The sequence below is a fragment of the Biomphalaria glabrata genome, chromosome 16 (genome assembly GCF_947242115.1).
Source record: "Biomphalaria glabrata chromosome 16, xgBioGlab47.1, whole genome shotgun sequence".
NCBI classification, from domain to species: domain Eukaryota; kingdom Metazoa; phylum Mollusca; class Gastropoda; family Planorbidae; genus Biomphalaria; species Biomphalaria glabrata.
Window position 1 is genome coordinate 20,388,667 of NC_074726.1, and position 27,603 is coordinate 20,416,269.

At 32.1% G+C, this 27,603-nt stretch overlaps 1 protein-coding gene across 1 annotated transcript in view; it reads right to left on the reverse strand.

The window, feature by feature from the left end:
• Window positions 1–27,603, reverse strand: part of LOC106066853 (uncharacterized) — a 443,149-nt gene that overhangs the window by 383,812 nt on the left and 31,734 nt on the right. The window contains exons 17-47 of the mRNA XM_056013586.1: window positions 26,301–26,861; window positions 25,942–26,007; window positions 24,566–25,126; window positions 24,206–24,271; window positions 22,830–23,390; window positions 22,471–22,536; window positions 21,096–21,656; window positions 20,737–20,802; window positions 19,362–19,922; window positions 19,002–19,067; window positions 17,626–18,186; window positions 17,266–17,331; window positions 15,890–16,450; window positions 15,532–15,597; window positions 14,152–14,712; window positions 13,793–13,858; window positions 12,418–12,978; window positions 12,060–12,125; window positions 10,679–11,239; window positions 10,320–10,385; window positions 8,945–9,505; window positions 8,586–8,651; window positions 7,206–7,766; window positions 6,846–6,911; window positions 5,468–6,028; window positions 5,109–5,174; window positions 3,734–4,294; window positions 3,374–3,439; window positions 1,999–2,559; window positions 1,640–1,705; window positions 260–820 (exon numbers count right to left, since the gene is read on the reverse strand). Coding sequence (XP_055869561.1) covers window positions 260–820; window positions 1,640–1,705; window positions 1,999–2,559; window positions 3,374–3,439; window positions 3,734–4,294; window positions 5,109–5,174; window positions 5,468–6,028; window positions 6,846–6,911; window positions 7,206–7,766; window positions 8,586–8,651; window positions 8,945–9,505; window positions 10,320–10,385; window positions 10,679–11,239; window positions 12,060–12,125; window positions 12,418–12,978; window positions 13,793–13,858; window positions 14,152–14,712; window positions 15,532–15,597; window positions 15,890–16,450; window positions 17,266–17,331; window positions 17,626–18,186; window positions 19,002–19,067; window positions 19,362–19,922; window positions 20,737–20,802; window positions 21,096–21,656; window positions 22,471–22,536; window positions 22,830–23,390; window positions 24,206–24,271; window positions 24,566–25,126; window positions 25,942–26,007; window positions 26,301–26,861 — 9,966 coding nt within the window. The remainder of the gene's footprint in view (window positions 1–259; window positions 821–1,639; window positions 1,706–1,998; window positions 2,560–3,373; window positions 3,440–3,733; window positions 4,295–5,108; window positions 5,175–5,467; window positions 6,029–6,845; window positions 6,912–7,205; window positions 7,767–8,585; window positions 8,652–8,944; window positions 9,506–10,319; window positions 10,386–10,678; window positions 11,240–12,059; window positions 12,126–12,417; window positions 12,979–13,792; window positions 13,859–14,151; window positions 14,713–15,531; window positions 15,598–15,889; window positions 16,451–17,265; window positions 17,332–17,625; window positions 18,187–19,001; window positions 19,068–19,361; window positions 19,923–20,736; window positions 20,803–21,095; window positions 21,657–22,470; window positions 22,537–22,829; window positions 23,391–24,205; window positions 24,272–24,565; window positions 25,127–25,941; window positions 26,008–26,300; window positions 26,862–27,603) is intronic.

Genomic DNA, 27,603 nt, shown 5'->3' on the forward strand with positions numbered 1-27,603 from the left:
GATATTACTAAGTTTTTTTAACTAGAGATTTGCAAATAATATCAATCGATTCCTACCTATAAAAAAATGATAAATAGAATTTTAAATTGCTTAAAATTCAAAAAAACTTCAAAGGAATGCTAATTGAACATGCTATGAACGTATTAATTATAATATTAATCTGTCATACTTTTAAACAATAAACATTATTCACTAAAACCTTGGAAGAGTTGTTTCGAAAAAAAAATGTTTTAATTACAATTTCGTGAATGTCACTCACATAAAGCAAAAATTACTTTGTGTCTCAGGTCTCTCAACTCTGTAAAATCTTGAACAGCAAACCTGTTCTCATCGACTGGTTTACTGGCAATGCCATCTAACTCTCTTGTATCAGTCAAGCCAATACCAATGGCATAGATATGAATACCTTCAGCCCTAGCCTGTTCTGCTTCTGGAACTGTCCTTCTAGAGTTGATATTTGATACACCATCCGTCACAACAACGGCTACATTATCCACATCTGAGCGATCACCATTTCCTGCTGTGAACATAACAGATCTCATTGTTTTGAGAGCATCAGCAGTGTTGGTACTACCATACCTATAGGGAATATCATCAATGGCATTGTACAAATCAGCTTTCTTAGCGTAAGTATTCAGTTGAAACTGCACATAATCAGCATCACTATAGATGACTACACCAACTCTGACATTGCCTCCATCAATATCAGCATCCAAGAGGAAGTCTTTAACAAATTCTTTTAACAGTTCAAAGTTTGGTTCAGTTACACTAGTAGAGGCATCCAGAACAAAGACCAAGTCTAATTTGGCCCCAGCACAGCCTGTAAATAAAACAAATAGAGGTGACAAAAACAAATAGAATAAAAGAAGTAAAAAAAAAAGTTCGTCTACCATTTCTAAAAGAAATTATTTAGCTCGTGGATATAAAAATTGTTGTACAACGAGGAAAAAAAATGGTATTGTATTCCAAAATACTGAATTATACTAATAAGGATTGTCTTTGAGTCCGAAGAATAGTGAGGAGTGCAGTATTTCCAGTAACTGCGCAGCCCCAGCTATGACCTACATATTTTGCCAATGTCTATGCAAGTATAACCATTGTCCACAGGGGATCGATTTAGATTTTCTTTTCGCCGACTGCTTTTGTCCTACTGAATAAAATAGCGCATTAAAAATATTTTTGTTTTCTTTATTTACTTAGGAATTAATTTCATCATGGTCATACCAGGTAATTAGACTACTCCAACACAGTTTTTGGGGCATTCTTTTAGACAAACATACATATGGCAGTTTAATATGAATTAAAGTAACACTGTAGAGAATCTTTAAAAAAGGCTTTATTAAGCTAGACCGACGCATGAACCGACCATAGATACATAGACAATTGCACAATAAATTAATATTGCTACAATATTCTCACGACGTTACCCAAACATAAACAAGAATCTCATAAAACAAAGTATAAATTAACAAATGTATAAAAAGGAAACAACTTATGGGATTATACTAATTTTTTTCTTGTTGTACTGAGAAATATAAAGATAATGTTTTTATATCACTTAAGAAATCTTTTTTAATTTTATATATTGTATAAAAAAAGAATGTTAAATTGGATAAAATATGTAGTAAAAAATACTTACTGACTCTCTGTATACGAGTTGTTTGTAAGCGCATTGGTTCAGTTCTGACTGGCGGTGAAGTGGAACCTGTAATAACATTTTACTTTTTTTTTATTTTACGATATTACTAAGTTTTTTTAACTAGAGATTTGCAAATAATATCAATCGATTCCTACCTATAAAAAAAAATGATAAATAGAATTTTAAATTGCTTAAAATTCAAAAAAACTTCAAAGGAGTGCTAATTGAACATGCTATGAACGTATTAATTATAATATTAATCTGTCATACTTTTAAACAATAAACATTATTCACTAAAACCTTGGAAGAGTTGTTTCGAAAAAAAATGTTTTAATTACAATTTCGTGAATGTCACTCACATAAAGCAAAAATTACTTTGTGTCTCAGGTCTCTCAACTCTGTAAAATCTTGAACAGCAAACCTATTTTCATCGACTGGTTTACTGGCAATGCCATCCAACTCCTTTGTATCAGTCAAGCCAATACCAATGGTATAGATATGAATACCTTCAGCCCTAGCCTGTTCTGCTTCTGGAACTGTCCTTCTAAAGTTGATATTTGATACACCATCCGTCACAACAACGGCTACATTATCCACATCTGAGCGATCACCATTTCCTGCTGTGAACATAACAGATCTCATTGTTTTGAGAGCATCAGCAGTGTTGGTACTACCATACCTATAGGGAATATCATCAATGGCATTGTACACATCAGCTTTCTTAGCGTAAGTATTCAGTTGAAACTGCACATAATCAGCATCACTATAGATGACTACACCAACTCTGACATTGCCTCCATCAATATCAGCATCCAAGAGGAAGTCTTTAACAAATTCTTTTAACAGTTCAAAGTTTGGTTCAGTTACACTAGTAGAGGCATCCAGAACAAAGACCAAGTCTAATTTGGCCCCAGCACAGCCTGTAAATAAAACAAATAGAGGTGACAAAAACAAATTGAATAAAAGAAGTAAAAAAAAAAGTTTGTCTACCATTTCTAAAAGAAATTATTTAGCTCGTGGATATAAAAATTGTTGTACGAGGAAAAAAATGGTATTGTATTCCAAAATACTGAATTATACTAATAAGGATTGTCTTTGAGTCCGAAGAATAGTGAGGAGTGCAGTATTTCCAGTAACTGCGCAGCCCCAGCTATGACCTACATATTTTGCCAATGTCTATGCAAGTATAACCATTGTCCACAGGGGATCGATTTAGATTTTCTTTTCGCCGACTGCTTTTGTCCTACTGAATAAAATAGCGCATTAAAAATATTTTTGTTTTCTTTATTTACTTAGGAATTAATTACATCATGGTCATACCAGGTAATTAGACTAGTCCATTACAGTTTTTGGGGCATTCTTTTAGACAAACATACATATGGCAGTTTAATATGAATTAAAGTAACACTGTAGAGAATCTTTAAAAAAGGCTTTATTAAGCTAGACCGACGCATGAACCGACCATAGATACATAGACAATTGCACAATAAATTAATATTGCTACAATATTCTCACGACGTTACCCAAACATAAACAAGAATCTCATAAAACAAAGTATAAATTAACAAATGTATTAAAAGGAAACAACTTATGGAATTATACTAATTTTTTTCTTGTTGTACTGAGAAATATAAAGATAATGTTTTTATATCACTTAAGAAATCTTTTTAATTTTATATATTGTATAAAAAAAGAATGTTAAATTGGATAAAATATGTAGTAAAAAATACTTACTGACTCTCTGTATACGAGTTGTTTGTAAGCGCATTGGTTCAGTTCTGACTGGCGGTGAAGTGGAACCTGTAATAACATTTTACTTTTTTTTTTATTTTACGATATTACTAAGTTTTTTTAACTAGAGATTTGCAAATAATATCAATCGATTCCTACCTATAAAAAAAATGATAAATAGAATTTTAAATTGCTTAAAATTCAAAAAAACTTCAAAGGAGTGCTAATTGAACATGCTATGAACGTATTAATTATAATATTAATCTGTCATACTTTTAAACAATAAACATTATTCACTAAAACCTTGGAAGAGTTGTTTCGAAAAAAAAATGTTTTAATTACAATTTCGTGAATGTCACTCACATAAAGCAAAAATTACTTTGTGTCTCAGGTCTCTCAACTCTGTAAAATCTTGAACAGCAAACCTGTTCTCATCGACTGGTTTACTGGCAATGCCATCTAACTCTCTTGTATCAGTCAAGCCAATACCAATGGCATAGATATGAATACCTTCAGCCCTAGCCTGTTCTGCTTCTGGAACTGTCCTTCTAGAGTTGATATTTGATACACCATCCGTCACAACAACGGCTACATTATCCACATCTGAGCGATCACCATTTCCTGCTGTGAACATAACAGATCTCATTGTTTTGAGAGCATCAGCAGTGTTGGTACTACCATACCTATAGGGAATATCATCAATGGCATTGTACACATCAGCTTTCTTAGCGTAAGTATTCAGTTGAAACTGCACATAATCAGCATCACTATAGATGACTACACCAACTCTGACATTGCCTCCATCAATATCAGCATCCAAGAGGAAGTCTTTAACAAATTCTTTTAACAGTTCAAAGTTTGGTTCAGTTACACTAGTAGAGGCATCCAGAACAAAGACCAAGTCTAATTTGGCCCCAGCACAGCCTGTAAATAAAACAAATAGAGGTGACAAAAACAAATTGAATAAAAGAAGTAAAAAAAAAAGTTTGTCTACCATTTCTAAAAGAAATTATTTAGCTCGTGGATATAAAAATTGTTGTACGAGGAAAAAAATGGTATTGTATTCCAAAATACTGAATTATACTAATAAGGATTGTCTTTGAGTCCGAAGAATAGTGAGGAGTGCAGTATTTCCAGTAACTGCGCAGCCCCAGCTATGACCTACATATTTTGCCAATGTCTATGCAAGTATAACCATTGTCCACAGGGGATCGATTTAGATTTTCTTTTCGCCGACTGCTTTTGTCCTACTGAATAAAATAGCGCATTAAAAATATTTTTGTTTTCTTTATTTACTTAGGAATTAATTACATCATGGTCATACCAGGTAATTAGACTAGTCCATTACAGTTTTTGGGGCATTCTTTTAGACAAACATACATATGGCAGTTTAATATGAATTAAAGTAACACTGTAGAGAATCTTTAAAAAAGGCTTTATTAAGCTAGACCGACGCATGAACCGACCATAGATACATAGACAATTGCACAATAAATTAATATTGCTACAATATTCTCACGACGTTACCCAAACATAAACAAGAATCTCATAAAACAAAGTATAAATTAACAAATGTATTAAAAGGAAACAACTTATGGAATTATACTAATTTTTTTCTTGTTGTACTGAGAAATATAAAGATAATGTTTTTATATCACTTAAGAAATCTTTTTAATTTTATATATTGTATAAAAAAAGAATGTTAAATTGGATAAAATATGTAGTAAAAAATACTTACTGACTCTCTGTATACGAGTTGTTTGTAAGCGCATTGGTTCAGTTCTGACTGGCGGTGAAGTGGAACCTGTAATAACATTTTACTTTTTTTATTATTTTACGATATTACTAAGTTTTTTTAACTAGAGATTTGCAAATAATATCAATCGATTCCTACCTATAAAAAAATGATAAATAGAATTTTAAATTGCTTAAAATTCAAAAAAACTTCAAAGGAGTGCTAATTGAACATGCTATGAACGTATTAATTATAATATTAATCTGTCATACTTTTAAACAATAAACATTATTCACTAAAACCTTGGAAGAGTTGTTTCGAAAAAAAAATGTTTTAATTACAATTTCGTGAATGTCACTCACATAAAGCAAAAATTACTTTGTGTCTCAGGTCTCTCAACTCTGTAAAATCTTGAACAGCAAACCTGTTCTCATCGACTGGTTTACTGGCAATGCCATCTAACTCTCTTGTATCAGTCAAGCCAATACCAATGGCATAGATATGAATACCTTCAGCCCTAGCCTGTTCTGCTTCTGGAACTGTCCTTCTAGAGTTGATATTTGATACACCATCCGTCACAACAACGGCTACATTATCCACATCTGAGCGATCACCATTTCCTGCTGTGAACATAACAGATCTCATTGTTTTGAGAGCATCAGCAGTGTTGGTACTACCATACCTATAGGGAATATCATCAATGGCATTGTACACATCAGCTTTCTTAGCGTAAGTATTCAGTTGAAACTGCACATAATCAGCATCACTATAGATGACTACACCAACTCTGACATTGCCTCCATCAATATCAGCATCCAAGAGGAAGTCTTTAACAAATTCTTTTAACAGTTCAAAGTTTGGTTCAGTTACACTAGTAGAGGCATCCAGAACAAAGACCAAGTCTAATTTGGCCCCAGCACAGCCTGTAAATAAAACAAATAGAGGTGACAAAAACAAATAGAATAAAAGAAGTAAAAAAAAAAGTTCGTCTACCATTTCTAAAAGAAATTATTTAGCTCGTGGATATAAAAATTGTTGTACAACGAGGAAAAAAATGGTATTGTATTCCAAAATACTGAATTATACTAATAAGGATTGTCTTTGAGTCCGAAGAATAGTGAGGAGTGCAGTATTTCCAGTAACTGCGCAGCCCCAGCTATGACCTACATATTTTGCCAATGTCTATGCAAGTATAACCATTGTCCACAGGGGATCGATTTAGATTTTCTTTTCGCCGACTGCTTTTGTCCTACTGAATAAAATAGCACATTAAAAATATTTTTGTTTTCTTTATTTACTTAGGAATTAATTACATCATGGTCATACCAGGTAATTAGACTAGTCCATTACAGTTTTTGGGGCATTCTTTTAGACAAACATACATATGGCAGTTTAATATGAATTAAAGTAACACTGTAGAGAATCTTTAAAAAAGGCTTTATTAAGCTAGACCGACGCATGAACCGACCATAGATACATAGACAATTGCACAATAAATTAATATTGCTACAATATTCTCACGACGTTACCCAAACATAAACAAGAATCTCATAAAACAAAGTATAAATTAACAAATGTATTAAAAGGAAACAACTTATGGAATTATACTAATTTTTTTCTTGTTGTACTGAGAAATATAAAGATAATGTTTTTATATCACTTAAGAAATCTTTTTAATTTTATATATTGTATAAAAAAAGAATGTTAAATTGGATAAAATATGTAGTAAAAAATACTTACTGACTCTCTGTATACGAGTTGTTTGTAAGCGCATTGGTTCAGTTCTGACTAGCGGTGAAGTGGAACCTGTAATAACATTTTACTTTTTTTTTTATTTTACGATATTACTAAGTTTTTTTAACTAGAGATTTGCAAATAATATCAATCGATTCCTACCTATAAAAAAAATGATAAATAGAATTTTAAATTGCTTAAAATTCAAAAAAACTTCAAAGGAGTGCTAATTGAACATGCTATGAACGTATTAATTATAATATTAATCTGTCATACTTTTAAACAATAAACATTATTCACTAAAACCTTGGAAGAGTTGTTTCGAAAAAAAAATGTTTTCATTACAATTTCGTGAATGTCACTCACATAAAGCAAAAATTACTTTGTGTCTCAGGTCTCTCAACTCTGTAAAATCTTGAACAGCAAACCTGTTCTCATCGACTGGTTTACTGGCAATGCCATCCAACTCCTTTGTATCAGTCAAGCCAATACCAATGGCATAGATATGAATACCTTCAGCCCTAGCCTGTTCTGCTTCTGGAACTGTCCTTCTAGAGTTGATATTTGATACACCATCCGTCACAACAACGGCTACATTATCCACATCTGAGCGATCACCATTTCCTGCTGTGAACATAACAGATCTCATTGTTTTGAGAGCATCAGCAGTGTTGGTACTACCATACCTATAGGGAATATCATCAATGGCATTGTACACATCAGCTTTCTTAGCGTAAGTATTCAGTTGAAACTGCACATAATCAGCATCACTATAGATGACTACACCAACTCTGACATTGCCTCCATCAATATCAGCATCCAAGAGGAAGTCTTTAACAAAGTCTTTTAACAGTTCAAAGTTTGGTTTAGTTACACTAGTAGAGGCATCCAGAACAAAGACCAAGTCTAATTTGGCCCCAGCACAGCCTGTAAATAAAACAAATAGAGGTGACAAAAACAAATAGAATAAAAGAAGTAAAAAAAAAAAGTTCGTCTACCATATCTAAAAGAAAATATTTAGCTCGTGGATATAAAAATTGTTGTACAACGAGGAAAAAAAATGGTATTGTATTCCAAAATACTGAATTATACTAATAAGGATTGTCTTTGAGTCCGAAGAATAGCGAGGAGTGCAGTATTTCCAGTAACTGCGCAGCCCCAGCTGTGACCTACATATTTTGCCAATGTCTATGCAAGTATAACCATTGTCCACAGGGGATCGATTTAGATTTTCTTTTCGCCGACTGCTTTTGTCCTACTGAATAAAATAGCGCATTAAAAATATTTTTGTTTTCTTTATTTACTTAGGAATTAATTTCATCATGGTCATACCAGGTAATTAGACTACTCCAACACAGTTTTTGGGGCATTCTTTTAGACAAACATACATATGGCAGTTTAATATGAATTAAAGTAACACTGTAGAGAATCTTTAAAAAAGGCTTTATTAAGCTAGACCGACGCATGAACCGACCATAGATACATAGACAATTGCACAATAAATTAATATTGCTACAATATTCTCACGACGTTACCCAAACATAAACAAGAATCTCATAAAACAAAGTATAAATTAACAAATGTATTAAAAGGAAACAACTTATGGAATTATACTAATTTTTTTCTTGTTGTACTGAGAAATATAAAGATAATGTTTTTATATCACTTAAGAAATCTTTTTAATTTTATATATTGTATAAAAAAAGAATGTTAAATTGGATAAAATATGTAGTAAAAAATACTTACTGACTCTCTGTATACGAGTTGTTTGTAAGCGCATTGGTTCAGTTCTGACTGGCGGTGAAGTGGAACCTGTAATAACATTTTACTTTTTTTATTATTTTACGATATTACTAAGTTTTTTTAACTAGAGATTTGCAAATAATATCAATCGATTCCTACCTATAAAAAAATGATAAATAGAATTTTAAATTGCTTAAAATTCAAAAAAACTTCAAAGGAGTGCTAATTGAACATGCTATGAACGTATTAATTATAATATTAATCTGTCATACTTTTAAACAATAAACATTATTCACTAAAACCTTGGAAGAGTTGTTTCGAAAAAAAAATGTTTTAATTACAATTTCGTGAATGTCACTCACATAAAGCAAAAATTACTTTGTGTCTCAGGTCTCTCAACTCTGTAAAATCTTGAACAGCAAACCTGTTCTCATCGACTGGTTTACTGGCAATGCCATCTAACTCTCTTGTATCAGTCAAGCCAATACCAATGGCATAGATATGAATACCTTCAGCCCTAGCCTGTTCTGCTTCTGGAACTGTCCTTCTAGAGTTGATATTTGATACACCATCCGTCACAACAACGGCTACATTATCCACATCTGAGCGATCACCATTTCCTGCTGTGAACATAACAGATCTCATTGTTTTGAGAGCATCAGCAGTGTTGGTACTACCATACCTATAGGGAATATCATCAATGGCATTGTACACATCAGCTTTCTTAGCGTAAGTATTCAGTTGAAACTGCACATAATCAGCATCACTATAGATGACTACACCAACTCTGACATTGCCTCCATCAATATCAGCATCCAAGAGGAAGTCTTTAACAAATTCTTTTAACAGTTCAAAGTTTGGTTCAGTTACACTAGTAGAGGCATCCAGAACAAAGACCAAGTCTAATTTGGCCCCAGCACAGCCTGTAAATAAAACAAATAGAGGTGACAAAAACAAATTGAATAAAAGAAGTAAAAAAAAAAGTTTGTCTACCATTTCTAAAAGAAATTATTTAGCTCGTGGATATAAAAATTGTTGTACGAGGAAAAAAATGGTATTGTATTCCAAAATACTGAATTATACTAATAAGGATTGTCTTTGAGTCCGAAGAATAGTGAGGAGTGCAGTATTTCCAGTAACTGCGCAGCCCCAGCTATGACCTACATATTTTGCCAATGTCTATGCAAGTATAACCATTGTCCACAGGGGATCGATTTAGATTTTCTTTTCGCCGACTGCTTTTGTCCTACTGAATAAAATAGCACATTAAAAATATTTTTGTTTTCTTTATTTACTTAGGAATTAATTACATCATGGTCATACCAGGTAATTAGACTAGTCCATTACAGTTTTTGGGGCATTCTTTTAGACAAACATACATATGGCAGTTTAATATGAATTAAAGTAACACTGTAGAGAATCTTTAAAAAAGGCTTTATTAAGCTAGACCGACGCATGAACCGACCATAGATACATAGACAATTGCACAATAAATTAATATTGCTACAATATTCTCACGACGTTACCCAAACATAAACAAGAATCTCATAAAACAAAGTATAAATTAACAAATGTATTAAAAGGAAACAACTTATGGAATTATACTAATTTTTTTCTTGTTGTACTGAGAAATATAAAGATAATGTTTTTATATCACTTAAGAAATCTTTTTAATTTTATATATTGTATAAAAAAAGAATGTTAAATTGGATAAAATATGTAGTAAAAAATACTTACTGACTCTCTGTATACGAGTTGTTTGTAAGCGCATTGGTTCAGTTCTGACTAGCGGTGAAGTGGAACCTGTAATAACATTTTACTTTTTTTTTATTTTACGATATTACTAAGTTTTTTTAACTAGAGATTTGCAAATAATATCAATCGATTCCTACCTATAAAAAAAATGATAAATAGAATTTTAAATTGCTTAAAATTCAAAAAAACTTCAAAGGAGTGCTAATTGAACATGCTATGAACGTATTAATTATAATATTAATCTGTCATACTTTTAAACAATAAACATTATTCACTAAAACCTTGGAAGAGTTGTTTCGAAAAAAAAATGTTTTCATTACAATTTCGTGAATGTCACTCACATAAAGCAAAAATTACTTTGTGTCTCAGGTCTCTCAACTCTGTAAAATCTTGAACAGCAAACCTGTTCTCATCGACTGGTTTTCTGGCAATGCCATCCAACTCCTTTGTATCAGTCAAGCCAATACCAATGGCATAGATATGAATACCTTCAGCCCTAGCCTGTTCTGCTTCTGGAACTGTCCTTCTAGAGTTGATATTTGATACACCATCCGTCACAACAACGGCTACATTATCCACATCTGAGCGATCACCATTTCCTGCTGTGAACATAACAGATCTCATTGTTTTGAGAGCATCAGCAGTGTTGGTACTACCATACCTATAGGGAATATCATCAATGGCATTGTACACATCAGCTTTCTTAGCGTAAGTATTCAGTTGAAACTGCACATAATCAGCATCACTATAGATGACTACACCAACTCTGACATTGCCTCCATCAATATCAGCATCCAAGAGGAAGTCTTTAACAAAGTCTTTTAACAGTTCAAAGTTTGGTTTAGTTACACTAGTAGAGGCATCCAGAACAAAGACCAAGTCTAATTTGGCCCCAGCACAGCCTGTAAATAAAACAAATAGAGGTGACAAAAACAAATAGAATAAAAGAAGTAAAAAAAAAAAGTTCGTCTACCATATCTAAAAGAAAATATTTAGCTCGTGGATATAAAAATTGTTGTACAACGAGGAAAAAAAATGGTATTGTATTCCAAAATACTGAATTATACTAATAAGGATTGTCTTTGAGTCCGAAGAATAGCGAGGAGTGCAGTATTTCCAGTAACTGCGCAGCCCCAGCTGTGACCTACATATTTTGCCAATGTCTATGCAAGTATAACCATTGTCCACAGGGGATCGATTTAGATTTTCTTTTCGCCGACTGCTTTTGTCCTACTGAATAAAATAGCGCATTAAAAATATTTTTGTTTTCTTTATTTACTTAGGAATTAATTTCATCATGGTCATACCAGGTAATTAGACTACTCCAACACAGTTTTTGGGGCATTCTTTTAGACAAACATACATATGGCAGTTTAATATGAATTAAAGTAACACTGTAGAGAATCTTTAAAAAAGGCTTTATTAAGCTAGACCGACGCATGAACCGACCATAGATACATAGACAATTGCACAATAAATTAATATTGCTACAATATTCTCACGACGTTACCCAAACATAAACAAGAATCTCATAAAACAAAGTATAAATTAACAAATGTATTAAAAGGAAACAACTTATGGGATTATACTAATTTTTTTCTTGTTGTACTGAGAAATATAAAGATAATGTTTTTATATCACTTAAGAAATCTTTTTTAATTTTATATATTGTATAAAAAAAGAATGTTAAATTGGATAAAATATGTAGTAAAAAATACTTACTGACTCTCTGTATACGAGTTGTTTGTAAGCGCATTGGTTCAGTTCTGACTGGCGGTGAAGTGGAACCTGTAATAACATTTTACTTTTTTTTTATTTTACGATATTACTAAGTTTTTTTAACTAGAGATTTGCAAATAATATCAATCGATTCCTACCTATAAAAAAATGATAAATAGAATTTTAAATTGCTTAAAATTCAAAAAAACTTCAAAGGAGTGCTAATTGAACATGCTATGAACGTATTAATTATAATATTAATCTGTCATACTTTTAAACAATAAACATTATTCACTAAAACCTTGGAAGAGTTGTTTCGAAAAAAAAATGTTTTCATTACAATTTCGTGAATGTCACTCACATAAAGCAAAAATTACTTTGTGTCTCAGGTCTCTCAACTCTGTAAAATCTTGAACAGCAAACCTGTTCTCATCGACTGGTTTACTGGCAATGCCATCCAACTCCTTTGTATCAGTCAAGCCAATACCAATGGCATAGATATGAATACCTTCAGCCCTAGCCTGTTCTGCTTCTGGAACTGTCCTTCTAGAGTTGATATTTGATACACCATCCGTCACAACAACGGCTACATTATCCACATCTGAGCGATCACCATTTCCTGCTGTGAACATAACAGATCTCATTGTTTTGAGAGCATCAGCAGTGTTGGTACTACCATACCTATAGGGAATATCATCAATGGCATTGTACACATCAGCTTTCTTAGCGTAAGTATTCAGTTGAAACTGCACATAATCAGCATCACTATAGATGACTACACCAACTCTGACATTGCCTCCATCAATATCAGCATCCAAGAGGAAGTCTTTAACAAATTCTTTTAACAGTTCAAAGTTTGGTTCAGTTACACTAGTAGAGGCATCCAGAACAAAGACCAAGTCTAATTTGGCCCCAGCACAGCCTGTAAATAAAACAAATAGAGGTGACAAAAACAAATTGAATAAAAGAAGTAAAAAAAAAAGTTTGTCTACCATTTCTAAAAGAAATTATTTAGCTCGTGGATATAAAAATTGTTGTACGAGGAAAAAAATGGTATTGTATTCCAAAATACTGAATTATACTAATAAGGATTGTCTTTGAGTCCGAAGAATAGTGAGGAGTGCAGTATTTCCAGTAACTGCGCAGCCCCAGCTATGACCTACATATTTTGCCAATGTCTATGCAAGTATAACCATTGTCCACAGGGGATCGATTTAGATTTTCTTTTCGCCGACTGCTTTTGTCCTACTGAATAAAATAGCGCATTAAAAATATTTTTGTTTTCTTTATTTACTTAGGAATTAATTACATCATGGTCATACCAGGTAATTAGACTAGTCCATTACAGTTTTTGGGGCATTCTTTTAGACAAACATACATATGGCAGTTTAATATGAATTAAAGTAACACTGTAGAGAATCTTTAAAAAAGGCTTTATTAAGCTAGACCGACGCATGAACCGACCATAGATACATAGACAATTGCACAATAAATTAATATTGCTACAATATTCTCACGACGTTACCCAAACATAAACAAGAATCTCATAAAACAAAGTATAAATTAACAAATGTATTAAAAGGAAACAACTTATGGAATTATACTAATTTTTTTCTTGTTGTACTGAGAAATATAAAGATAATGTTTTTATATCACTTAAGAAATCTTTTTAATTTTATATATTGTATAAAAAAAGAATGTTAAATTGGATAAAATATGTAGTAAAAAATACTTACTGACTCTCTGTATACGAGTTGTTTGTAAGCGCATTGGTTCAGTTCTGACTGGCGGTGAAGTGGAACCTGTAATAACATTTTACTTTTTTTTTTATTTTACGATATTACTAAGTTTTTTTAACTAGAGATTTGCAAATAATATCAATCGATTCCTACCTATAAAAAAATGATAAATAGAATTTTAAATTGCTTAAAATTCAAAAAAACTTCAAAGGAGTGCTAATTGAACATGCTATGAACGTATTAATTATAATATTAATCTGTCATACTTTTAAACAATAAACATTATTCACTAAAACCTTGGAAGAGTTGTTTCGAAAAAAAAATGTTTTAATTACAATTTCGTGAATGTCACTCACATAAAGCAAAAATTACTTTGTGTCTCAGGTCTCTCAACTCTGTAAAATCTTGAACAGCAAACCTGTTCTCATCGACTGGTTTACTGGCAATGCCATCTAACTCTCTTGTATCAGTCAAGCCAATACCAATGGCATAGATATGAATACCTTCAGCCCTAGCCTGTTCTGCTTCTGGAACTGTCCTTCTAGAGTTGATATTTGATACACCATCCGTCACAACAACGGCTACATTATCCACATCTGAGCGATCACCATTTCCTGCTGTGAACATAACAGATCTCATTGTTTTGAGAGCATCAGCAGTGTTGGTACTACCATACCTATAGGGAATATCATCAATGGCATTGTACACATCAGCTTTCTTAGCGTAAGTATTCAGTTGAAACTGCACATAATCAGCATCACTATAGATGACTACACCAACTCTGACATTGCCTCCATCAATATCAGCATCCAAGAGGAAGTCTTTAACAAATTCTTTTAACAGTTCAAAGTTTGGTTCAGTTACACTAGTAGAGGCATCCAGAACAAAGACCAAGTCTAATTTGGCCCCAGCACAGCCTGTAAATAAAACAAATAGAGGTGACAAAAACAAATAGAATAAAAGAAGTAAAAAAAAAAGTTCGTCTACCATTTCTAAAAGAAATTATTTAGCTCGTGGATATAAAAATTGTTGTACAACGAGGAAAAAAAATGGTATTGTATTCCAAAATACTGAATTATACTAATAAGGATTGTCTTTGAGTCCGAAGAATAGTGAGGAGTGCAGTATTTCCAGTAACTGCGCAGCCCCAGCTATGACCTACATATTTTGCCAATGTCTATGCAAGTATAACCATTGTCCACAGGGGATCGATTTAGATTTTCTTTTCGCCGACTGCTTTTGTCCTACTGAATAAAATAGCGCATTAAAAATATTTTTGTTTTCTTTATTTACTTAGGAATTAATTTCATCATGGTCATACCAGGTAATTAGACTACTCCAACACAGTTTTTGGGGCATTCTTTTAGACAAACATACATATGGCAGTTTAATATGAATTAAAGTAACACTGTAGAGAATCTTTAAAAAAGGCTTTATTAAGCTAGACCGACGCATGAACCGACCATAGATACATAGACAATTGCACAATAAATTAATATTGCTACAATATTCTCACGACGTTACCCAAACATAAACAAGAATCTCATAAAACAAAGTATAAATTAACAAATGTATAAAAAGGAAACAACTTATGGGATTATACTAATTTTTTTCTTGTTGTACTGAGAAATATAAAGATAATGTTTTTATATCACTTAAGAAATCTTTTTTAATTTTATATATTGTATAAAAAAAGAATGTTAAATTGGATAAAATATGTAGTAAAAAATACTTACTGACTCTCTGTATACGAGTTGTTTGTAAGCGCATTGGTTCAGTTCTGACTAGCGGTGAAGTGGAACCTGTAATAACATTTTACTTTTTTTTTATTTTACGATATTACTAAGTTTTTTTAACTAGAGATTTGCAAATAATATCAATCGATTCCTACCTATAAAAAAATGATAAATAGAATTTTAAATTGCTTAAAATTCAAAAAAACTTCAAAGGAGTGCTAATTGAACATGCTATGAACGTATTAATTATAATATTAATCTGTCATACTTTTAAACAATAAACATTATTCACTAAAACCTTGGAAGAGTTGTTTCGAAAAAAAAATGTTTTAATTACAATTTCGTGAATGTCACTCACATAAAGCAAAAATTACTTTGTGTCTCAGGTCTCTCAACTCTGTAAAATCTTGAACAGCAAACCTGTTCTCATCGACTGGTTTACTGGCAATGCCATCTAACTCTCTTGTATCAGTCAAGCCAATACCAATGGCATAGATATGAATACCTTCAGCCCTAGCCTGTTCTGCTTCTGGAACTGTCCTTCTAGAGTTGATATTTGATACACCATCCGTCACAACAACGGCTACATTATCCACATCTGAGCGATCACCATTTCCTGCTGTGAACATAACAGATCTCATTGTTTTGAGAGCATCAGCAGTGTTGGTACTACCATACCTATAGGGAATATCATCAATGGCATTGTACAAATCAGCTTTCTTAGCGTAAGTATTCAGTTGAAACTGCACATAATCAGCATCACTATAGATGACTACACCAACTCTGACATTGCCTCCATCAATATCAGCATCCAAGAGGAAGTCTTTAACAAATTCTTTTAACAGTTCAAAGTTTGGTTCAGTTACACTAGTAGAGGCATCCAGAACAAAGACCAAGTCTAATTTGGCCCCAGCACAGCCTGTAAATAAAACAAATAGAGGTGACAAAAACAAATTGAATAAAAGAATTAAAAAAAAAAGTTTGTCTACCATTTCTAAAAGAAATTATTTAGCTCGTGGATATAAAAATTGTTGTACGAGGAAAAAAATGGTATTGTATTCCAAAATACTGAATTATACTAATAAGGATTGTCTTTGAGTCCGAAGAATAGTGAGGAGTGCAGTATTTCCAGTAACTGCGCAGCCCCAGCTATGACCTACATATTTTGCCAATGTCTATGCAAGTATAACCATTGTCCACAGGGGATCGATTTAGATTTTCTTTTCGCCGACTGCTTTTGTCCTACTGAATAAAATAGCGCATTAAAAATATTTTTGTTTTCTTTATTTACTTAGGAATTAATTACATCATGGTCATACCAGGTAATTAGACTAGTCCATTACAGTTTTTGGGGCATTCTTTTAGACAAACATACATATGGCAGTTTAATATGAATTAAAGTAACACTGTAGAGAATCTTTAAAAAAAGGCTTTATTAAGCTAGACCGACGCATGAACCGACCATAGATACATAGACAATTGCACAATAAATTAATATTGCTACAATATTCTCACGACGTTACCCAAACATAAACAAGAATCTCATAAAACAAAGTATAAATTAACAAATATATTAAAAGGAAACAACTTATGGAATTATACTAATTTTTTTCTTGTTGTACTGAGAAATATAAAGATAATGTTTTTATATCACTTAAGAAATCTTTTTAATTTTATATATTGTATAAAAAAAGAATGTTAAATTGGATAAAATATGTAGTAAAAAATACTTACTGACTCTCTGTATACGAGTTGTTTGTAAGCGCATTGGTTCAGTTCTGACTGGCGGTGAAGTGGAACCTGTAATAACATTTTACTTTTTTTTTTATTTTACGATATTACTAAGTTTTTTTAACTAGAGATTTTCAAATAATATCAATCGATTCCTACCTATAAAAAAAATGATAAATAGAATTTTAAATTGCTTAAAATTCAAAAAAACTTCAAAGGAGTGCTAATTGAACATGCTATGAACGTATTAATTATAATATTAATCTGTCATACTTTTAAACAATAAACATTATTCACTAAAACCTTGGAAGAGTTGTTTCGAAAAAAAAATGTTTTAATTACAATTTCGTGAATGTCACTCACATAAAGCAAAAATTACTTTGTGTCTCAGGTCTCTCAACTCTGTAAAATCTTGAACAGCAAACCTGTTCTCATCGACTGGTTTACTGGCAATGCCATCTAACTCTCTTGTATCAGTCAAGCCAATACCAATGGCATAGATATGAATACCTTCAGCCCTAGCCTGTTCTGCTTCTGGAACTGTCCTTCTAGAGTTGATATTTGATACACCATCCGTCACAACAACGGCTACATTATCCACATCTGAGCGATCACCATTTCCTGCTGTGAACATAACAGATCTCATTGTTTTGAGAGCATCAGCAGTGTTGGTACTACCATACCTATAGGGAATATCATCAATGGCATTGTACACATCAGCTTTCTTAGCGTAAGTATTCAGTTGAAACTGCACATAATCAGCATCACTATAGATGACTACACCAACTCTGACATTGCCTCCATCAATATCAGCATCCAAGAGGAAGTCTTTAACAAATTCTTTTAACAGTTCAAAGTTTGGTTCAGTTACACTAGTAGAGGCATCCAGAACAAAGACCAAGTCTAATTTGGCCCCAGCACAGCCTGTAAATAAAACAAATAGAGGTGACAAAAACAAATTGAATAAAAGAAGTAAAAAAAAAAGTTTGTCTACCATTTCTAAAAGAAATTATTTAGCTCGTGGATATAAAAATTGTTGTACGAGGAAAAAAATGGTATTGTATTCCAAAATACTGAATTATACTAATAAGGATTGTCTTTGAGTCCGAAGAATAGTGAGGAGTGCAGTATTTCCAGTAACTGCGCAGCCCCAGCTATGACCTACATATTTTGCCAATGTCTATGCAAGTATAACCATTGTCCACAGGGGATCGATTTAGATTTTCTTTTCGCCGACTGCTTTTGTCCTACTGAATAAAATAGCGCATTAAAAATATTTTTGTTTTCTTTATTTACTTAGGAATTAATTACATCATGGTCATACCAGGTAATTAGACTAGTCCATTACAGTTTTTGGGGCATTCTTTTAGACAAACATACATATGGCAGTTTAATATGAATTAAAGTAACACTGTAGAGAATCTTTAAAAAAAGGCTTTATTAAGCTAGACCGACGCATGAACCGACCATAGATACATAGACAATTGCACAATAAATTAATATTGCTACAATATTCTCACGACGTTACCCAAACATAAACAAGAATCTCATAAAACAAAGTATAAATTAACAAATATATTAAAAGGAAACAACTTATGGAATTATACTAATTTTTTTCTTGTTGTACTGAGAAATATAAAGATAATGTTTTTATATCACTTAAGAAATCTTTTTAATTTTATATATTGTATAAAAAAAGAATGTTAAATTGGATAAAATATGTAGTAAAAAATACTTACTGACTCTCTGTATACGAGTTGTTTGTAAGCGCATTGGTTCAGTTCTGACTGGCGGTGAAGTGGAACCTGTAATAACATTTTACTTTTTTTTTTATTTTACGATATTACTAAGTTTTTTTAACTAGAGATTTTCAAATAATATCAATCGATTCCTACCTATAAAAAAAATGATAAATAGAATTTTAAATTGCTTAAAATTCAAAAAAACTTCAAAGGAGTGCTAATTGAACATGCTATGAACGTATTAATTATAATATTAATCTGTCATACTTTTAAACAATAAACATTATTCACTAAAACCTTGGAAGAGTTGTTTCGAAAAAAAAATGTTTTAATTACAATTTCGTGAATGTCACTCACATAAAGCAAAAATTACTTTGTGTCTCAGGTCTCTCAACTCTGTAAAATCTTGAACAGCAAACCTGTTCTCATCGACTGGTTTACTGGCAATGCCATCTAACTCTCTTGTATCAGTCAAGCCAATACCAATGGCATAGATATGAATACCTTCAGCCCTAGCCTGTTCTGCTTCTGGAACTGTCCTTCTAGAGTTGATATTTGATACACCATCCGTCACAACAACGGCTACATTATCCACATCTGAGCGATCACCATTTCCTGCTGTGAACATAACAGATCTCATTGTTTTGAGAGCATCAGCAGTGTTGGTACTACCATACCTATAGGGAATATCATCAATGGCATTGTACACATCAGCTTTCTTAGCGTAAGTATTCAGTTGAAACTGCACATAATCAGCATCACTATAGATGACTACACCAACTCTGACATTGCCTCCATCAATATCAGCATCCAAGAGGAAGTCTTTAACAAATTCTTTTAACAGTTCAAAGTTTGGTTCAGTTACACTAGTAGAGGCATCCAGAACAAAGACCAAGTCTAATTTGGCCCCAGCACAGCCTGTAAATAAAACAAATAGAGGTGACAAAAACAAATTGAATAAAAGAAGTAAAAAAAAAAGTTTGTCTACCATTTCTAAAAGAAATTATTTAGCTCGTGGATATAAAAATTGTTGTACGAGGAAAAAAATGGTATTGTATTCCAAAATACTGAATTATACTAATAAGGATTGTCTTTGAGTCCGAAGAATAGTGAGGAGTGCAGTATTTCCAGTAACTGCGCAGCCCCAGCTATGACCTACATATTTTGCCAATGTCTATGCAAGTATAACCATTGTCCACAGGGGATCGATTTAGATTTTCTTTTCGCCGACTGCTTTTGTCCTACTGAATAAAATAGCGCATTAAAAATATTTTTGTTTTCTTTATTTACTTAGGAATTAATTACATCATGGTCATACCAGGTAATTAGACTAGTCCATTACAGTTTTTGGGGCATTCTTTTAGACAAACATACATATGGCAGTTTAATATGAATTAAAGTAACACTGTAGAGAATCTTTAAAAAAGGCTTTATTAAGCTAGACCGACGCATGAACCGACCATAGATACATAGACAATTGCACAATAAATTAATATTGCTACAATATTCTCACGACGTTACCCAAACATAAACAAGAATCTCATAAAACAAAGTATAAATTAACAAATGTATTAAAAGGAAACAACTTATGGAATTATACTAATTTTTTTCTTGTTGTACTGAGAAATATAAAGATAATGTTTTTATATCACTTAAGAAATCTTTTTAATTTTATATATTGTATAAAAAAAGAATGTTAAATTGGATAAAATATGTAGTAAAAAATACTTACTGACTCTCTGTATACGAGTTGTTTGTAAGCGCATTGGTTCAGTTCTGACTGGCGGTGAAGTGGAACCTGTAATAACATTTTACTTTTTTTTTTATTTTACGATATTACTAAGTTTTTTTAACTAGAGATTTGCAAATAATATCAATCGATTCCTACCTATAAAAAAATGATAAATAGAATTTTAAATTGCTTAAAATTCAAAAAAACTTCAAAGGAGTGCTAATTGAACATGCTATGAACGTATTAATTATAATATTAATCTGTCATACTTTTAAACAATAAACATTATTCACTAAAACCTTGGAAGAGTTGTTTCGAAAAAAAAATGTTTTAATTACAATTTCGTGAATGTCACTCACATAAAGCAAAAATTACTTTGTGTCTCAGGTCTCTCAACTCTGTAAAATCTTGAACAGCAAACCTGTTCTCATCGACTGGTTTACTGGCAATGCCATCTAACTCTCTTGTATCAGTCAAGCCAATACCAATGGCATAGATATGAATACCTTCAGCCCTAGCCTGTTCTGCTTCTGGAACTGTCCTTCTAGAGTTGATATTTGATACACCATCCGTCACAACAACGGCTACATTATCCACATCTGAGCGATCACCATTTCCTGCTGTGAACATAACAGATCTCATTGTTTTGAGAGCATCAGCAGTGTTGGTACTACCATACCTATAGGGAATATCATCAATGGCATTGTACACATCAGCTTTCTTAGCGTAAGTATTCAGTTGAAACTGCACATAATCAGCATCACTATAGATGACTACACCAACTCTGACATTGCCTCCATCAATATCAGCATCCAAGAGGAAGTCTTTAACAAATTCTTTTAACAGTTCAAAGTTTGGTTCAGTTACACTAGTAGAGGCATCCAGAACAAAGACCAAGTCTAATTTGGCCCCAGCACAGCCTGTAAATAAAACAAATAGAGGTGACAAAAACAAATTGAATAAAAGAAGTAAAAAAAAAAGTTTGTCTACCATTTCTAAAAGAAATTATTTAGCTCGTGGATATAAAAATTGTTGTACGAGGAAAAAAATGGTATTGTATTCCAAAATACTGAATTATACTAATAAGGATTGTCTTTGAGTCCGAAGAATAGTGAGGAGTGCAGTATTTCCAGTAACTGCGCAGCCCCAGCTATGACCTACATATTTTGCCAATGTCTATGCAAGTATAACCATTGTCCACAGGGGATCGATTTAGATTTTCTTTTCGCCGACTGCTTTTGTCCTACTGAATAAAATAGCGCATTAAAAATATTTTTGTTTTCTTTATTTACTTAGGAATTAATTACATCATGGTCATACCAGGTAATTAGACTAGTCCATTACAGTTTTTGGGGCATTCTTTTAGACAAACATACATATGGCAGTTTAATATGAATTAAAGTAACACTGTAGAGAATCTTTAAAAAAGGCTTTATTAAGCTAGACCGACGCATGAACCGACCATAGATACATAGACAATTGCACAATAAATTAATATTGCTACAATATTCTCACGACGTTACCCAAACATAAACAAGAATCTCATAAAACAAAGTATAAATTAACAAATGTATTAAAAGGAAACAACTTATGGAATTATACTAATTTTTTTCTTGTTGTACTGAGAAATATAAAGATAATGTTTTTATATCACTTAAGAAATCTTTTTAATTTTATATATTGTATAAAAAAAGAATGTTAAATTGGATAAAATATGTAGTAAAAAATACTTACTGACTCTCTGTATACGAGTTGTTTGTAAGCGCATTGGTTCAGTTCTGACTGGCGGTGAAGTGGAACCTGTAATAACATTTTACTTTTTTTTTTATTTTACGATATTACTAAGTTTTTTTAACTAGAGATTTGCAAATAATATCAATCGATTCCTACCTATAAAAAAATGATAAATAGAATTTTAAATTGCTTAAAATTCAAAAAAACTTCAAAGGAGTGCTAATTGAACATGCTATGAACGTATTAATTATAATATTAATCTGTCATACTTTTAAACAATAAACATTATTCACTAAAACCTTGGAAGAGTTGTTTCGAAAAAAAAATGTTTTAATTACAATTTCGTGAATGTCACTCACATAAAGCAAAAATTACTTTGTGTCTCAGGTCTCTCAACTCTGTAAAATCTTGAACAGCAAACCTGTTCTCATCGACTGGTTTACTGGCAATGCCATCTAACTCTCTTGTATCAGTCAAGCCAATACCAATGGCATAGATATGAATACCTTCAGCCCTAGCCTGTTCTGCTTCTGGAACTGTCCTTCTAGAGTTGATATTTGATACACCATCCGTCACAACAACGGCTACATTATCCACATCTGAGCGATCACCATTTCCTGCTGTGAACATAACAGATCTCATTGTTTTGAGAGCATCAGCAGTGTTGGTACTACCATACCTATAGGGAATATCATCAATGGCATTGTACAAATCAGCTTTCTTAGCGTAAGTATTCAGTTGAAACTGCACATAATCAGCATCACTATAGATGACTACACCAACTCTGACATTGCCTCCATCAATATCAGCATCCAAGAGGAAGTCTTTAACAAATTCTTTTAACAGTTCAAAGTTTGGTTCAGTTACACTAGTAGAGGCATCCAGAACAAAGACCAAGTCTAATTTGGCCCCAGCACAGCCTGTAAATAAAACAAATAGAGGTGACAAAAACAAATTGAATAAAAGAAGTAAAAAAAAAAGTTTGTCTACCATTTCTAAAAGAAATTATTTAGCTCGTGGATATAAAAATTGTTGTACGAGGAAAAAAATGGTATTGTATTCCAAAATACTGAATTATACTAATAAGGATTGTCTTTGAGTCCGAAGAATAGTGAGGAGTGCAGTATTTCCAGTAACTGCGCAGCCCCAGCTATGACCTACATATTTTGCCAATGTCTATGCAAGTATAACCATTGTCCACAGGGGATCGATTTAGATTTTCTTTTCGCCGACTGCTTTTGTCCTACTGAATAAAATAGCGCATTAAAAATATTTTTGTTTTCTTTATTTACTTAGGAATTAATTACATCATGGTCATACCAGGTAATTAGACTAGTCCATTACAGTTTTTGGGGCATTCTTTTAGACAAACATACATATGGCAGTTTAATATGAATTAAAGTAACACTGTAGAGAATCTTTAAAAAAAGGCTTTATTAAGCTAGACCGACGCATGAACCGACCATAGATACATAGACAATTGCACAATAAATTAATATTGCTACAATATTCTCACGACGTTACCCAAACATAAACAAGAATCTCATAAAACAAAGTATAAATTAACAAATATATTAAAAGGAAACAACTTATGGAATTATACTAATTTTTTTCTTGTTGTACTGAGAAATATAAAGATAATGTTTTTATATCACTTAAGAAATCTTTTTAATTTTATATATTGTATAAAAAAAGAATGTTAAATTGGATAAAATATGTAGTAAAAAATACTTACTGACTCTCTGTATACGAGTTGTTTGTAAGCGCATTGGTTCAGTTCTGACTGGCGGTGAAGTGGAACCTGTAATAACATTTTACTTTTTTTTTTATTTTACGATATTACTAAGTTTTTTTAACTAGAGATTTTCAAATAATATCAATCGATTCCTACCTATAAAAAAAATGATAAATAGAATTTTAAATTGCTTAAAATTCAAAAAAACTTCAAAGGAGTGCTAATTGAACATGCTATGAACGTATTAATTATAATATTAATCTGTCATACTTTTAAACAATAAACATTATTCACTAAAACCTTGGAAGAGTTGTTTCGAAAAAAAAATGTTTTAATTACAATTTCGTGAATGTCACTCACATAAAGCAAAAATTACTTTGTGTCTCAGGTCTCTCAACTCTGTAAAATCTTGAACAGCAAACCTGTTCTCATCGACTGGTTTACTGGCAATGCCATCTAACTCTCTTGTATCAGTCAAGCCAATACCAATGGCATAGATATGAATACCTTCAGCCCTAGCCTGTTCTGCTTCTGGAACTGTCCTTCTAGAGTTGATATTTGATACACCATCCGTCACAACAACGGCTACATTATCCACATCTGAGCGATCACCATTTCCTGCTGTGAACATAACAGATCTCATTGTTTTGAGAGCATCAGCAGTGTTGGTACTACCATACCTATAGGGAATATCATCAATGGCATTGTACACATCAGCTTTCTTAGCGTAAGTATTCAGTTGAAACTGCACATAATCAGCATCACTATAGATGACTACACCAACTCTGACATTGCCTCCATCAATATCAGCATCCAAGAGGAAGTCTTTAACAAATTCTTTTAACAGTTCAAAGTTTGGTTCAGTTACACTAGTAGAGGCATCCAGAACAAAGACCAAGTCTAATTTGGCCCCAGCACAGCCTGTAAATAAAACAAATAGAGGTGACAAAAACAAATTGAATAAAAGAAGTAAAAAAAAAAGTTTGTCTACCATTTCTAAAAGAAATTATTTAGCTCGTGGATATAAAAATTGTTGTACGAGGAAAAAAATGGTATTGTATTCCAAAATACTGAATTATACTAATAAGGATTGTCTTTGAGTCCGAAGAATAGTGAGGAGTGCAGTATTTCCAGTAACTGCGCAGCCCCAGCTATGACCTACATATTTTGCCAATGTCTATGCAAGTATAACCATTGTCCACAGGGGATCGATTTAGATTTTCTTTTCGCCGACTGCTTTTGTCCTACTGAATAAAATAGCGCATTAAAAATATTTTTGTTTTCTTTATTTACTTAGGAATTAATTACATCATGGTCATACCAGGTAATTAGACTAGTCCATTACAGTTTTTGGGGCATTCTTTTAGACAAACATACATATGGCAGTTTAATATGAATTAAAGTAACACTGTAGAGAATCTTTAAAAAAAGGCTTTATTAAGCTAGACCGACGCATGAACCGACCATAGATACATAGACAATTGCACAATAAATTAATATTGCTACAATATTCTCACGACGTTACCCAAACATAAACAAGAATCTCATAAAACAAAGTATAAATTAACAAATATATTAAAAGGAAACAACTTATGGAATTATACTAATTTTTTTCTTGTTGTACTGAGAAATATAAAGATAATGTTTTTATATCACTTAAGAAATCTTTTTAATTTTATATATTGTATAAAAAAAGAATGTTAAATTGGATAAAATATGTAGTAAAAAATACTTACTGACTCTCTGTATACGAGTTGTTTGTAAGCGCATTGGTTCAGTTCTGACTGGCGGTGAAGTGGAACCTGTAATAACATTTTACTTTTTTTTTTATTTTACGATATTACTAAGTTTTTTTAACTAGAGATTTGCAAATAATATCAATCGATTCCTACCTATAAAAAAATGATAAATAGAATTTTAAATTGCTTAAAATTCAAAAAAACTTCAAAGGAGTGCTAATTGAACATGCTATGAACGTATTAATTATAATATTAATCTGTCATACTTTTAAACAATAAACATTATTCACTAAAACCTTGGAAGAGTTGTTTCGAAAAAAAAATGTTTTAATTACAATTTCGTGAATGTCACTCACATAAAGCAAAAATTACTTTGTGTCTCAGGTCTCTCAACTCTGTAAAATCTTGAACAGCAAACCTGTTCTCATCGACTGGTTTACTGGCAATGCCATCTAACTCTCTTGTATCAGTCAAGCCAATACCAATGGCATAGATATGAATACCTTCAGCCCTAGCCTGTTCTGCTTCTGGAACTGTCCTTCTAGAGTTGATATTTGATACACCATCCGTCACAACAACGGCTACATTATCCACATCTGAGCGATCACCATTTCCTGCTGTGAACATAACAGATCTCATTGTTTTGAGAGCATCAGCAGTGTTGGTACTACCATACCTATAGGGAATATCATCAATGGCATTGTACACATCAGCTTTCTTAGCGTAAGTATTCAGTTGAAACTGCACATAATCAGCATCACTATAGATGACTACACCAACTCTGACATTGCCTCCATCAATATCAGCATCCAAGAGGAAGTCTTTAACAAATTCTTTTAACAGTTCAAAGTTTGGTTCAGTTACACTAGTAGAGGCATCCAGAACAAAGACCAAGTCTAATTTGGCCCCAGCACAGCCTGTAAATAAAACAAATAGAGGTGACAAAAACAAATTGAATAAAAGAAGTAAAAAAAAAAGTTTGTCTACCATTTCTAAAAGAAATTATTTAGCTCGTGGATATAAAAATTGTTGTACGAGGAAAAAAATGGTATTGTATTCCAAAATACTGAATTATACTAATAAGGATTGTCTTTGAGTCCGAAGAATAGTGAGGAGTGCAGTATTTCCAGTAACTGCGCAGCCCCAGCTATGACCTACATATTTTGCCAATGTCTATGCAAGTATAACCATTGTCCACAGGGGATCGATTTAGATTTTCTTTTCGCCGACTGCTTTTGTCCTACTGAATAAAATAGCGCATTAAAAATATTTTTGTTTTCTTTATTTACTTAGGAATTAATTACATCATGGTCATACCAGGTAATTAGACTAGTCCATTACAGTTTTTGGGGCATTCTTTTAGACAAACATACATATGGCAGTTTAATATGAATTAAAGTAACACTGTAGAGAATCTTTAAAAAAGGCTTTATTAAGCTAGACCGACGCATGAACCGACCATAGATACATAGACAATTGCACAATAAATTAATATTGCTACAATATTCTCACGACGTTACCCAAACATAAACAAGAATCTCATAAAACAAAGTATAAATTAACAAATGTATTAAAAGGAAACAACTTATGGAATTATACTAATTTTTTTCTTGTTGTACTGAGAAATATAAAGATAATGTTTTTATATCACTTAAGAAA